General features: G+C 40.2%; 1 protein-coding gene across 3 annotated transcripts in view; it reads left to right on the top strand.

Annotated features, from left to right (window-relative positions):
* The window catches only part of cnksr1 (connector enhancer of kinase suppressor of Ras 1), an 87,805-nt gene that overhangs the window by 51,209 nt on the left and 22,112 nt on the right, over positions 1–14,484 (top strand). For all 3 annotated transcript variants that reach the window (XM_072548208.1, XM_072548207.1, XM_072548209.1), the window contains 2 exons: positions 4,180–4,364; positions 9,827–10,020. In XM_072548208.1, coding sequence (XP_072404309.1) covers positions 4,180–4,364; positions 9,827–10,020 — 379 coding nt within the window. The remainder of the gene's footprint in view (positions 1–4,179; positions 4,365–9,826; positions 10,021–14,484) is intronic.

Here is a 14,484-nt window from a genome sequence, read left to right as displayed (position 1 = left end):
GGAACAAGAGGATGGCCAGAGTGAGGGTGGGGCTGATCAGGGATAGTGAAGGGAACTTGTGCCTAGAGTTAGAGGAGGTAAGGGAGGTCCTTAATGAATACTTTTCTTCAGTATTCACTACTGAGAGGGACCTTGATGTTTGTGAGGACAGCGTGGAACAGGTTGATATGCTTGAAAATGTTGATATTATGAAGGAGGATGTGCTGAAAATTTTGAAAAACATAAGGATTGATAAATCCCCGGAGCCAGACGGGATATACTCTAGGTTACTACAGGAAGTGAGGGAAGAGATTGCTGCGCCTGTGGCAATGATCTTTGTATCCTCATTGTCCACTGGAATACTGCCAGATGTTTGGAGGGTGGCAAATATTATTCCCTTGTTTAAGAAAGGGAATAGGGATAATCCTGGGAATTTCAGACCAGTCAGTCTTACATCTGTGTTGGTCAAATTATTAGGGAGGATTCTGAGAGATAGGATTTATGATTACTTGGAAAACCATAATCTGATTAGAGATAGTCAGCATGGCTTTGTGAGGGGCATGTCATGCCTCCCAAGCCTTATTGAATTCTTTGAGGATGTGACAAAACACATTGATGAAGGTAGGGCAGTGGATGTGGTGTGCATGGATTTTGGCAAGGCATTTGATAAGGTTGCCCATGGTGGGATCATTCAGAAAGTAAGAAGACAGGGAATCTGGCCATCTGGATGCAGAATTGGCTGGCCCATAGAAGACAGAAGGTAGTAGTAGATGGAAAGTATTCAGCCTGGAGCTCGGTGACCAATGATGTTCTGCAGGGATCTGTTCTGGACCTCAGCTCATTCTGATTTTTATAAATGACTTGGGTGAGGAAGTGGAAGAGTGGGTTAGTAACTTCGCTGATGATACAAAGGTTGGTAGAGTAGCGGGTAGTGTGGAGGGCTGTTGTCGATTGCACCAGGGCATTGACAGGATGCAGAACTGGACTGATAAGTGGCAGATGGAGTTCAACCTGGAAAAGTGTAAAGTAATTCATTTTGGAAGGTCAAACTTAAATGCAGAATACAGGGTTAAAGGCAGGATTCTTGGCAGTGGGGAGGAATAGAGGGAGCTTGGGGTCCACCTCCATAGATCCCTCAAAGTTGCCACCCAAGTTGATAGGGTTGTTAAGGAGGCTTATGGTGTGTTGGCTTTCATTAGCAAAGGGATTGAGTTTAAGAGCCATGAGGTGATGCTGCAGCTTTATAGAGCCCTGGTTAGACCACACTTGGAATATTGTATTCAATTTTGGTTGCCTCATTCTAGAAAGAATGTGGAAGCTTTAAAGAGGGTGTAGAGGAGATTTACTGGGATGCTATCTGGACTGGAGGACATGTTTTATGAAGAAAAATTAAGAGACCTAGGGCTTTTCTCTTTGGAAAAGAAGGATGAGAGGTGACTTGATTAATCATGTACAAGATGTTGAGAGGCATAGATAGAGTGGATAATCAGAGACATTTTCCCAGGGCAGAAATGATTATCACGAGGGGGCATAATTTTAAGGTGATTAAGGTTTAGGGGAGATGTTAGAGGTCAGTTCTTTACACAGCGTCATGGGTGCATGGGATGCACTGCCAGCAGTGATAGTAGAGTCAGGTACATTAGGGACATTAAAGCGATTCTTGAATAGGTGCATGGAAGACAGTAAAATGAAGAGTATGTGGGTTAGTCTGATCTTACAGTAGGATAAAAGGTTGGCACAACATCAAGGGCTGAAGGGCCTTTACTGTGCTGTACTGTTCTATGTTCATGTTATGTTTACATGATTATGTATTGAATGTGGAATTCTTGCGTTCTCTCCCTTTGTTACAGGTCCTTGGAAATTATTTGCCAAGCTACAACAAAGTGCTGTGATTTTCTACTATGGGCAGGGTGTAGAGGCAGACCCTGTGTCTGTTCCAACCTAACAAGGAATTGAACCTGATGTTGTTGACATTAATTTGACTTAGAATGTAACCATCTAACCAACTGCGCTATAAAGTTCCTTGACTAAACCAACTGTTGCTTGGTTACGCAGTCAGTGAGTCCCATGATTTATGTTATGGATAAAAGTAATGAATCCTCAATACACAATGCTTGTCAAGTTTATCAACTAAACCACACTGACAATGAATGCCCCAGGTTTATTTCAAAGTCGGTCCTGATTTATGGTCAGCAGTTAATGGTTTGCTTAGATACAAAAATCAACCAGGATTCATGCTTCTGAGGCAATTCAGTGACATCCCTAGAGCATGTGCTTGGAACTGGATGACAATGCAATCTCAATGATTTGTGATGCTCCTTGAATTGACTAATCCAGCAATCTTCTTTGTCAAGATGGAGAGATGAAATACTTGTGAGAGATGTTAGAGGGAATACACTTGCAATGAGTTAGTACCTCAAGGAGAAGTGGGAGAAGATAGGACACAAAATATTTGTATAACTCTTTATATGTTTCACAACTGGATGAAACCAGATCACAACCTATTCTGTTGCAAGATATTAAGCAGGGGAGTTTTTGCTGATCCTTCTGCTTGCTGCTCAGTAAATTAAGGCAAAGGAATGCTCTTGTGGAGCATAGCTTTGATACAGCAAGCAAAAATGTTCCCACTTAAATAGTTACCTTAAGCTGTGGAGGCAGGGATAAGACTTCAACTTCCAACTCTATACAGTAACAGTTGAAATCAGCTTTGTGCACATGTGGAGAATAGTACTGCAGATATGTACCTCGTTCATGATCTAGCTGCTAAAGCATTTGAGTTACCATTGGGTAAGATGTAAAGTGACATTGTTACTCACATTTTGTTGAAAGACACAATGTGGTAATGAATCTTAACCAAGTCATTAATTCTGGGATATTAATGTCCCTTAATATTAATTAAAATGCATTATCATTGTTGAATCCCCTATAATCAATATCCTGAGGGTTTTCATTGACCAGAAAGTGAACTGAACTACCATATTCATAATGTGGCTACCTGAGCAAATCAGAGACTAGGAATCCTGCTGACTCTCCAAAACCTATACACTATTTGTAAGGCACAAGTCAGGATGTGGTGGATTATTTCCCACTTGTGAGTGGTGCTCCAACAATACTCAACAAGTTTGACAACATCCAGCTGTTTGATTGGCAACACATCCAAAAACATTAATTCCTTCCATCAATAAGCTCAGTAGCAAGAGGGTCTACTATCTGGAGATGATCTGCAGAAATCTACCCAGGCTCCTCAGACAGCATCTGCCAAACTCTCAACCACTATCACAAGAAAGGTAATGATAGCAGACACCTGGAAACACACCAGCTGCAAGCACCCCTCCAAGCTAGTCCCTCCCCTTGTTTGGAAAAATATTGTTTTTCCTTCATTGTCACTGTTTCAAAATCATGAAACTTCCTCCCTACGGCATTGTGGGGTTTACCTACATCAAATGAACTGCAGCAATTCAAAAAGGCAGCACACCACCACCCACTCAAGGGCAACAAGGGATGGGCAATAAACACTGCCACAGCTAGTGATGCCCAAGTCCCATGAATGAGTAATAAGTAAAATGCCCAGGTGAAGGACATCCTTCCAGTTCAATAAATAATACAGTTTTAAAAAAAATTAATTCCTGGGAATGAGGGCATCGCTGACTAGGCAGGATTTAATATCCATCCCTAATTACCCAGAGGGCAGTTAAGAATCAACCACATTGCTGTGGGTCTGTAGGCCAGAAAAGGTTGTTAGTAAACCAGATGGGATTTTCTAACCATTGATTCATGGTCATCATTAGACTCTTACTTCCAGGTTTTCTTTTATTGAATTCAAATTCCTTCATCTGTTGTGGCAGGATTTGAACCCAAGTACCCAGAACATTATCTGGATCATTATTGTCCAGCGACAAGACCCCTATGCCATCACCTCCCGTGTTGGAGGCTTTTCAATTTCCTCAGGTTTTGTTTTTAGTGCTTTGTTTCATTGTTTGGTTACATGTATTGGATTATGTATTTTGGCCCTGCTATCACTGTTTTCATGGTGAGTATGACCCCATGATCACCTGAAGTCAGTCATGCCCCTTTATCTCTGGTTAGACTTTTTGATATGTTTCTTGATACTTAAAAAACAAACTGTGGAGAACAGTGTACACACGAATCTGCCAAATTAAAATCATAAATTCCAAAGACTTTCACTTTTTAAAAATTCAGGTTCTCACGGAGAGAGAGGGTAGGAATCCAACAGGGTGCACAACCTGACTGCAACACCTTTGAAACTAGTGCAAGCTGTGAAGACAACGATAAGCCATTGCCATCTGAATCCTACTCTGAAATTGGGTCTGAGTCTGATGGAGAAAGTGATCAAGTGCAACCAGTACAACAGTCTAACACTGAGGGTAAGGAGGAATACATTGCGTGCATGCCGCACTCATTAACTCTTTCACTCCCGAGCTCTCACCCTTCTCTTTCTGTCTCAAGCTCCAGCCCTTCCCTTTCTCTCTTGCCCTTCTCTCTCTCAAGCTCTCACCCTTCTCCTTCTCTCTGTCTGTGGGAGGCAGTTTTCAAATGTTTCCAGTGACCAGCTGATTGGACATACTCCATTCTGTTTTGCTGACCAGCATGATTTATATTAGGTACTGAATTACTGCACACGTGATGGCTAATGTTAGCTGGTTATAATAATATAGTCCTGTGACTATAGGTATGGAAAAAACATGGTTTTGCGTGAGAAAGGTAACTTGCTTCTTAAAAATGTTTATTTTTGATAAACCTGAATTAAGTTGTACTAATATTACTGCATTAGGTTACCATTCAGTAAGTTCATGGTTATACAAATGATTTGAAACAAAAACTTGAATTGTAACCTTACCAGTGCAATTTTGAGAGCAGTTTGACCACAATTTCTTAGTTGTTCCCAAAGCAGAAACACTACTCCAGTTTTGTTTTGATTTGTTATGGCAACTGTCTTGTTTAAACTGTCCAGATGCAAATGAAATTCCAGAGGTGAGGTGACAGTGATGCCCTTAACATCAAAGCTACATTCAACCAAGGAGCGGTAGCAAAACTGGAATCAGTGGGTATCAAGGTCAAACTCTTTTTGCTTTTTGGATTTACGCCTGGTACATAGGAAGATCATTGTGCTTGTTGGATCAGTCATCTCAGGAGGAATTCCTCAGGGGTCATGACCTAGGCCCAACCATCTTGAGCTTGCTTCATCAATGATGTTCCCCTCACCACAAGGTCAGAAGTGGACACTTTCACCAATGATTGGTCATGAACATTATGCATTCATGACTCCTCAAATGCTAAAGTACTCCATTTTCAAATGCAACAAGATCAGGATAAAATCCAGGTTTGGGCTGAGAAGTGTCAAGTAACATTCACATCACACAAGTGCCAAACAAAGACCATCTCCAATAAAAGACAATCTAAACACAGCCCTTTGACATTCAATGATGTCACCAACATTAAATTCCCCCAACATCAACATCTGGGGGTTACCACTGACCATAAATTCAACTGGACTCTCCACATAAACACAATGGCTACAAAGTTAGTCAGGGGCTAGGAAATCTGCAGCAAGTAACTCACCTTCTGACTCCCAAAGTGTGTCCAACTTCTCAAAGGCACAAATCACAAGTGTGATGGAATATTCCCCATTTGCCTGGATGGATGCAGCTCCAACAACATTAAGAAAGTTGACACCATCCAGTACAAAGCAGCCCTCTTGATTGCCACCACATCCACAAGCATCCACACCTTCCACCACCAAAACTCACTAGCAGCAGTGTATAATGTCTACAAGATGCATTGCAGAAATTCACCAAAGATCCTTAAACAGCATCTTCCAAACCAACAATCACTTGCATCTAGAAGGACAAGGGCAACAATTAAATGAGAAGACCACCATCTGCAACTTCCCTTCCAAGCCACTCGCCATTCTGATTTGGAAATAAATCACAGTTCCTTCATTGTCACTGTGTTAAAATCCTGAAATTCCTTCCCAAAGGGCATTGCAGGCCCATTTACAGACATGGACTGCAGAGGTTCAAGAAGGCGGCCCACCACCACCTTTTCAACGGCAACTAGGGGCAAGCAATAAATTCTGACCAGCCAGAGATACCCATGCCCACAAATTAATTAAAAAGGAAAGTTCGCTAGTTCGGTAGTCTTGCACTTGAACTTCTGTAGTAAGCGATTCCCAAGGCAACACTGAAAGTTTCAGTAGTTAGAAGATTCAGAGGTACCGTTAAAATAGAAGCAGTGCAAAATGCCTGATTCTGTTTATAGATGATGGTTCTTACTTTTTTGAGTTTGACAGTTCAAAATTGGGGATATCCCCGTAAATCTTTTCCAGCACATCTAAAAGGTTTTCAGTGAGAAAATGAATGGAGTAATCCTGCAAGCAAGGTTAGTATTAGAAGCAGGAGAAAGTGAGGGTTGCAGATACTGGAGAGTCAGTCAAAAAGCGTGGTGCTGGAAAAGCACAGCAGGTCAGGCAGCATCCGAGGAGCAGGAGAGTCAATATTTTGAGCATAAGCCCTGCATCAGGAATATTAGAAGCAGTCATTGACAATTTGTAAAGGGTTCACTATTTGAAATTCTTGAAATTATTTGTAATTCATAAATCACAATTATTCATGCCTGTCTAGTGCAAAAATAAGAGGAAATGTGGCTTAACCATAACTTGTAAAATAAACTAGGGATAGTATTAGATCCAAAAAGAAGATACACAAAGTTGCCAAAAATAAAGCAGCAAACTTGGGGATTGTGAATATTTTAGAATTCAGCAAAAGAGGACAAAAAGTTTGATCAAAAGGAGGAAATAAAGAGTAAAATTGCAAGGACACAAAATCTGACCATAAAATCTATAAATATGTGAAGAGAAAAAGATTAGTAAAGATAAATGAAGATCCCTTTATAGGAAAGTAGGGAAAATTATAATGAAGAATAAAGAAATAGCAAAGAATTGGGTCTGTCTTCACAAAAGAGAGTAAAAATAACCTCCCAAAAATGTTAAGAAACTAAGAATCCAGGGAGATGATGAAATTGAAGGATATTGGTACAGTACTAGGAAGAGAATGATACTGGGAAATTACTGGGGTTAAAGGGTGACAAACCATAGGGCCTGATAGTCTACATCCCAAAGTACTAAAGGAAGTTGCCCTGGAAATGTTGGACGCAGTGGTGGCCATCTTCAAAAATTCTATAGATTCTGAAACAGTTCTTACAAATTGGAGGATAGCAAATGTAATGCCATTATTTTAAAAAAAGCAGGGAGAGAGAAAAACAGAAATATAGTCCAATTAGCCTAACACCAGTAATGGGGAAAATGTTAGAGTCTATTATAAAAGATGTGACGGTAAAACATTTGGAGTGCATCAACAGGATTAGACAAAACTAGTGTAAAGTTATGAAAGGCAAATCATGCTCAACAACTTTACTGGAGTTTTTTGAGGATGTGACAAGTAGAATCGATAAGGGAGATTCAGTGAATGCGTTATATTTAGATCTTCAGAAGATCCTTCGTAAGAGGTCAGTGGGCAAAATTAAGGCACATAGAATCGGATGTAATAAATGGGCATGGATCTAGAATTAGTTGACCAACAGAAAGCAGAGTGGGAATAAATGGGCCTTTTTCCAAGTGGCAGACAATGATAAGTGAGTACCATTAGGATCAATACTTGGAGCCTCAGCTATTCACGATTATATATAAATTGTCTGGGTGAGGGAACCAAATGCAACATTGACAAGTTTGCTGTTAATATAAAACTAGAGAAGGATCAAAGTTATGAGGATGATACAAGGAGGCTTCAGGGTGATTGAGACAAGTTGAGTGAGTGGCCAACATGGCTAAATATGAAGTTATAGACTTCAGTGAAATAATACAGAAAGGACTGGAGGGTTGAGCTATGAGGAGAGGCTGAATAGTCGGAGGCTTTTATCCTGGGAGCCTTGGAGCCTGAGGAGTGGTTATATATATATAGGTTTATAAACCCATGAGGGGCATGGAAAGGGTGAATAGCCAAGGTCTTTCTCCCAGGGTAGGGAAATCCAAAACTAGAGGGCATAGATTTAAGGTGAGAGGGGAAATATTGAAAAGGGACCTGATGGGCAATTTTTCCACACAGAGGGTGGTGCATGTATATAACGAGCTACCAGAGGAAGTGATGGGGGCTAGTACAATTATGACATTTAAAAGGCATGGGTACATGAATAAGAAGGGTTTAGAGAGATGTGGAACAAATTTTGGCAAATGTACTAGATCAGTTTAGGATATCTGTCGACATGGATGAGTTGGACCAAAGGGTCTGTTCTGTGCTGTGTAATGCTATAAGAAGATTTGAGTTCATAGGTAGGGACATCTCACTATAGTTATACAGAGCCATGGAGAGACCACACCTGGGGAGTTTTGCCTGTAGTTTGGTCTCCCTAATAAAGGATAAACCTGCCATAGACATAGTGCAGCAGAGCTTCACTAGACTGACAATGAGAACAACAAGACTGTTGTAGAATGAGAGATTGATTTGACTGGGCCTATATTCAGAGTTGAGAAGGTGATCTGACTGAAAACATTATATAAATTCTAACAAGATGCAGGAAGAATGTTTTCCCTGGTTGGGGAGTTTAGAACCAGAGTACACAGTCTTCGGATATGGGGTGAACCATTTTAGACTGAAACATACCCAATAACGATAGTTTTATTTTAGATTTTAAAGGCATTAAAGAATATGGAGAGAAAGCAGGAATTATAGCAATGAAGTAGAAGATCAATCATGATCATATTGAATGGTGGAGCAGGGTCAAAGGGACAAATGATCTAGACCTAGTTTCTGTGCTCCTTGAAATAAAAGAGGAAAACTATCAACTAGGCTCAAAATAGGAATGTGATGGATACTAAACATCTGGATTTGTGCAGCTGCAACACATTTTTTTTAAAAAGCTCAACACTATCCAGGGTGGATCATTCACTTTGATCAATGAATGAAAATCAAATGTATTTGACTGAGGATGAGTGATCTCTTCTGCCAAGTCATTTTGCAGTAGGTGCTGAAATTTAGAAGTTACTACCTAACTTGTGAGAACTATCCTAATCTTTGGTAAATTAATTAAATAGACAATGTGTTCCTATTTTTCCAGAAATTTAAAATAGCCTTTTACAAATGGCCAGTGATAGCTTCTGATATTTTCCTTAAACTAATTATCTTTCACGCAATTGTTTTAAAAATATGCTGGAAAAGGGTTTTTTATAGAAGGGCTGGTTGACAATTTTTAACGCAGAGATAGATTCTTTTTAGACAAGAGAATCAATGTAAGGTTGTCGAGGTAGCCTGGAATGTGGTATTCAAAGCACAAACGTATTAGCCATGATCCCACTGAATGGCAGAATGGCCTAATTTCTCCTAGTTTTTGTGTGAACACATTCCTGAACAGCACATAATGCAGCAGGCCTTCCCAGGAAAAGATGCTATGAGGCTCTTGCTGTATCCTATAACCTACCATAAAGTTCTGACCTATAAGACAACCAATCCTAGCTTCCATCATCCCTTTGCAAAAATGAATCCCCTTAGTCCTGGCGCGATTCTGGTAGCTCTCTTATGTGACATCTTCAAGGCCTTAACATCCTTTTTTATATATCAACAAGTGCTTATGCATGACTGAAATGTTGTTTCACCACCCAAGAATTGACATCCTTTCTTAAATATGGTGTTCTAAATTGGAGATAACAATCTAGATGGGGTCTAACCAATGTTTACTCTAGCAATGCAGTGTATTATTGGCTGCCTACTATTATGTGTTCAGTAACTGAGTTGCTATCCTGGTATGTGTTAAGGTTGTGCTTTTTTTGATTTTACAGGTGAGCACATGCAGGTAGCAAGTCTGATGTCTGAAGGGGGCACTGTGACCTCATGTGATGGAGAAGAGCTTGTAAGTGATGGAACATTAACTCCACAATCTCCAAGAATAATTCAGCATCAAAACATTGAAGATAGAATGAAATATGATTCTGACGGTGAGGGAAGACCAAGACCAGCAAATGATGAGAGAGCGGTGAGGATGATGAATTATGCAAAGCCATTATTTACCAGAAATTTGTGCACTTTTTGTTTAAGGAAGCATTTAAGTCAGTCTGTCAGTATAAGCAGAAGTAATCTTGCAGAAAATAGTGAAAAAAAATCAACTTTAACATAAGATGGTTTTAATATCAAATACTCCCAAGTCAGAAGATGTTCACTGATTTGCAGGGTGCTGTTCCATTTGGAGTTTCTCTGATAACTAAACAGCCCATATGTAGAAGTAACAAAGCCTGAATCACATCCAGGCTTGTATGGAAAAGCAGCAAATAGCATTCACCAGTATCAGAGTATGATAATCTCCAACAAATGAGAATCTAACTGAGACTCTGGAAGTGAAGTGACATGATTATAATAATTTGAATCCTTCACTACCAAAATCCTGGAAGACAATATTGACCAGAAATAACTCAACCAGGCACGCACATACTATCTACAAGTCAGAATCTGGGTATTCTGCAGCAGATGAATCAGTTCCTGATTCCCCGAAGCCTTTTTACTATTTAAAAGGCATATTCCAGGAGCTAATCTCCACTTGCCTCAATATATGTAGCTGTACCATTACTCATGGTGCTTTGTGTGACCAAGGACAAATGGGTTTCTTGATTGCCATACAAACATGCCTCCTAAACACCTCCACCTCTGGCAGAATGTGGTGCCTTGTTCAGAGCCAACTTATCGTGGCTCTGAAGCACCTTCTAAAACTGACTTTCACCACCTAGAAGGACAAGTGAACAAGAAGAAAAGGGACTTTGAAGGCAAAAATGTCCCATGACTTTAATTGAAAAGCAGAACAAGTTCAAGGATCCTTAAGTCCATTTGTACTCCTATTCCTTACAAATTAATACCATCTCCAAATGCTTCTCCAAGTTATATAGCTAAGGCAGGATAGTGAATATCTTGCTATTTTTTCACCATTGCTGGGTTAAAAAATTGTAACTCCACACTGTCAGCACACTGCAGCCATTCAAAAAGGTGGCTTACTCTGCAATCTCAAGGGAATGTAGGAATTGTTACCGAAGACCTGGGATTGAATACAATAAGGTTGGTTAGATTAGTTTAAATTAATAGCATTGGTTTGACACAGACAACATTCCTTCTATATTGTCTCATTGTTAGATACAAAATGAAACTCTCTTCTATATTGTTGTTTGATTAGATATAAACAGAAGTTCCTTCTACAGTGTCCCAAAAATGATTCCTAGGGCAGATGCAACACTGATTAGATACAGCGTAAAGGTTTGTTTCTGTTCCTGGAGAATGCTACAAAGCTGTATTTCTTTTGCACAGAGCTTTACCATTATTACCATGCTCCACAGGTCAGTATAGTTTGGAAAACACCTGTAGCTTCCCAGTGTGCAAAACCATGAGTAATTTGTAGTTCTCTCACACAAACTAGGTAACTTGTGAGCTGTTAGAGCTTGAGAGCTATGTGAAACTCAGCATCATCTGCAGATTGTGGAGAATAACTTCTTCAGATCACATGCAAGTAAAGTTCTGACATCTTGAGGCAGAAAGCGGCATTAGAAGACAGTGATCAGCAGACTTAGTGCACGCAGAATTAAAGCATCAACCTAAAGTACTCAAGTTGGTGGAAATTTTCAGCAGTGTTAATTCTGCTTGGTCAGCAAACTCAAGGTGCCACCTTTTGTATATTTAAATTTGAAAAAGTACAGAAATGGATAGATAAACAAACCATTTAATTAAAATTTGTAATGCAGGGGACAGTATGTTTTTAAAGAAGGATACGGATTGTGAAACACAGGAAACAAAACTAAGGAAATAAGAAGCCTGGGACTGTGTAATTCAAACAGGATATTGAGTAATAGATTCAGTATTGCTACCCATTCAGTTGCAAGTTCTCATGCACACATACCAAGTAAAATGTGTACCAAGTCCTGCTAATTTACTGTTAAAAGCTATTTGAACTAATTTTAACATTGCACTGGTGCTATTTTGTTTGTGATGTTCGCATTCCTCCACTTACCCTGGAGAAATCAGTAGTAGGAATCTGTACTTTCACAAAATGCAAGGTAATTGAATGATGTTGATTAAAGAGATTAGAAGTAAAATTATATCAAACCAAAGGGAGTTAATGATGAAATGTTGAATCTGAAGTATGTAAGGGCAAGGTTTCTTGATTTAAAAACCTAGGGTCAGTCACCAGATGTCCAGTCCAAGGTTTCTGGGTAGTTGCCAGTTCTGTGGTATGAGGCAGGTGCCAAGCACTCCGGTAGCTTGTGGAAAGTTGTTGAACTCTCAGGTTTGAAGTTAAGTAAAGGTAGTGACAGTGTTAAGGTTCAGAGAATTGGTGCCAATCGTCCCAATCACAACCCAGGATCTTTGCTACTTGTGCTTTTCCATCTAGACTTCTTCCTGTCTATACACTGTACTTGTTAAAGAAGTGAAATAACCTTAAAATCTGTGGTTTAACTGCTTCTCACTGTCTTGATGCATAGAATCAGAGATTGACAGCACAAAAAGACCCTTTAGCTAAGCACATCCACGCCAGTCAAAAACAGCCACCTAACTTTTCCAAACCTCTTTCTAGCACTTGGCCATACGCTTGTATGCTTTGGTATCACAAGTGCACATCTACAGTAAATACTTCTCAATGAAAGTTTCTGCCTCTACCATCCTTACCAGCAGTAAGTTCCAGATTCCCACCATGTTCTGAGTGAGAAATTTTCTCTTCCTCACATCTCTAAACCTCCTGTCCCTTCCTCTAAATTTCTGATCAGTGATCCCTCAGTGAATGGGAAACATTTCTACCTGTCTGCCCTATCTATGCCCCTCATAATCTTAAACATTTTAATCATGTCCCTTGTCAATCTCCTCTGCTTGAAGGAAAACAACCCCAGTTTGTCCAATCTCTCTTCAAAACTGAAACTCTCCAACCAGGCAACATCCTGGTAAATCTCCTCTGCACCATCTCCAATGCTATTATAATCTCTCCTATAATGTAAATTATAGAACTTCACACAGCACTTTAGCTGTAGCTTAACCAAAATTTGATACAGGTCCAGCTAAACCTCTCTATTCATAAACTCTATATCTTGACTAATAAAGGTAATTATATAATATGTCTCCTTAACCATTTTATCCATCTCTCCAGATACCTTAAGGGACCGGTATACATGCACACCAAGGTCTCTCTGATCCTCAGTGCTTCCCAGGATGTTACTGTTCATGCATATAGTGTTCCCTTGCTTTGTTTGTCCCGTCCAACTGCATTACCTCACATTTATCTGATTGAATTCAATATGCCACTGATCAGTCCATTTGATGAGCTCATCTGTATCCCCTGTTTGGAAGGATGTGGGGCAAGTGCAGGCAAATGGGACTAGTTTACTTTGGGATTATGGTTGGCATGGACCGGTGACTGAAGGGTCTGTTTACATGTTGGATGACTGTATGTCCTCTTTTAATCTAAGGCTGTATTCCTTACTATTTACCACCCCATGAATTTTTGTATCGAGTACAAACTGAGTGATGAACCTTCCATCATTCAAACCTACATAATTTATATAAACCACAAACAGCAAGGACCCCAACATTACACCCTTTATGACCCCACTGGACACAGAAATTCAGTCAGAAAAACATCCCTCAACCATCAATCTCTGCTTTCTGCCACTCAGCCAACCGAGAATCCACTTTGCCAAATTTCCTTGGATCCCATGGGCTCTTGCCTTTACAATCAGTTTCCCATGCAGGACCTTATCAAAAGCCTTGCTACAGTCCAAGTAGGCTACATTAAAAGCATTAAATGCATCTATACATCCTGGTCACCTCTTTGAAAAATTCAATCCAGATGATCAGATATGACTCCTTAACAAAACCATGCTGACTGCTCTTAACTTCCCCCACCCTCTTCTCTGACCTATCACCTCCATTCCCACCCCCATTCACCTATTGTACTCTATGCTACTTTCTCCCCACCCCCACCCCCCTCTCATTTATCTCTCCACTCTGCAGGCACCCTGCCTCTATTCCTCATGAAGGGCTTTTGCCCGAAATGTCGATTTTCCTGCTCCTCGGATGCTGCCTGATGTGCTGTGCTTTTCCAGCACCACTGTTATCTAGACTCTGCTCTTAATTAAATGCTCTCTCTCAAGTGGAGATTAGTTCTGTACCTCAGAATTGTTTCTGATAGTTTCCCTACCACGGAGGTTAAACTGATTGGCCTGTAGCTTCTTGGTTTATCCCTTGCTCCCTTCTTGAATAACAGTACCACACTGGCTGTCTTACAGTCCTCCAGAGTCACTCCTGTAGCCAGCAATGAATTGGAAATTTTTCCAAGCAGTTGCTTCCTTGCCTCACTCTATACCTGGGATATATTTCATCTGGCCATGGATACTTATCTACTTTTAAGCTTGCTAGACCACTCAGAACCCCTCTTTGTCAATGCTAATCTTATTAATTGTATCGCAGACCTTCT

This window comes from Chiloscyllium punctatum, chromosome 27, assembly GCF_047496795.1.
Source record: "Chiloscyllium punctatum isolate Juve2018m chromosome 27, sChiPun1.3, whole genome shotgun sequence".
NCBI classification, from domain to species: Eukaryota; Metazoa; Chordata; class Chondrichthyes; order Orectolobiformes; family Hemiscylliidae; genus Chiloscyllium; species Chiloscyllium punctatum.
The sequence above is the reverse complement of the archived record's forward strand: the minus strand, read 5'-3'. Positions and strand labels throughout refer to the sequence as shown.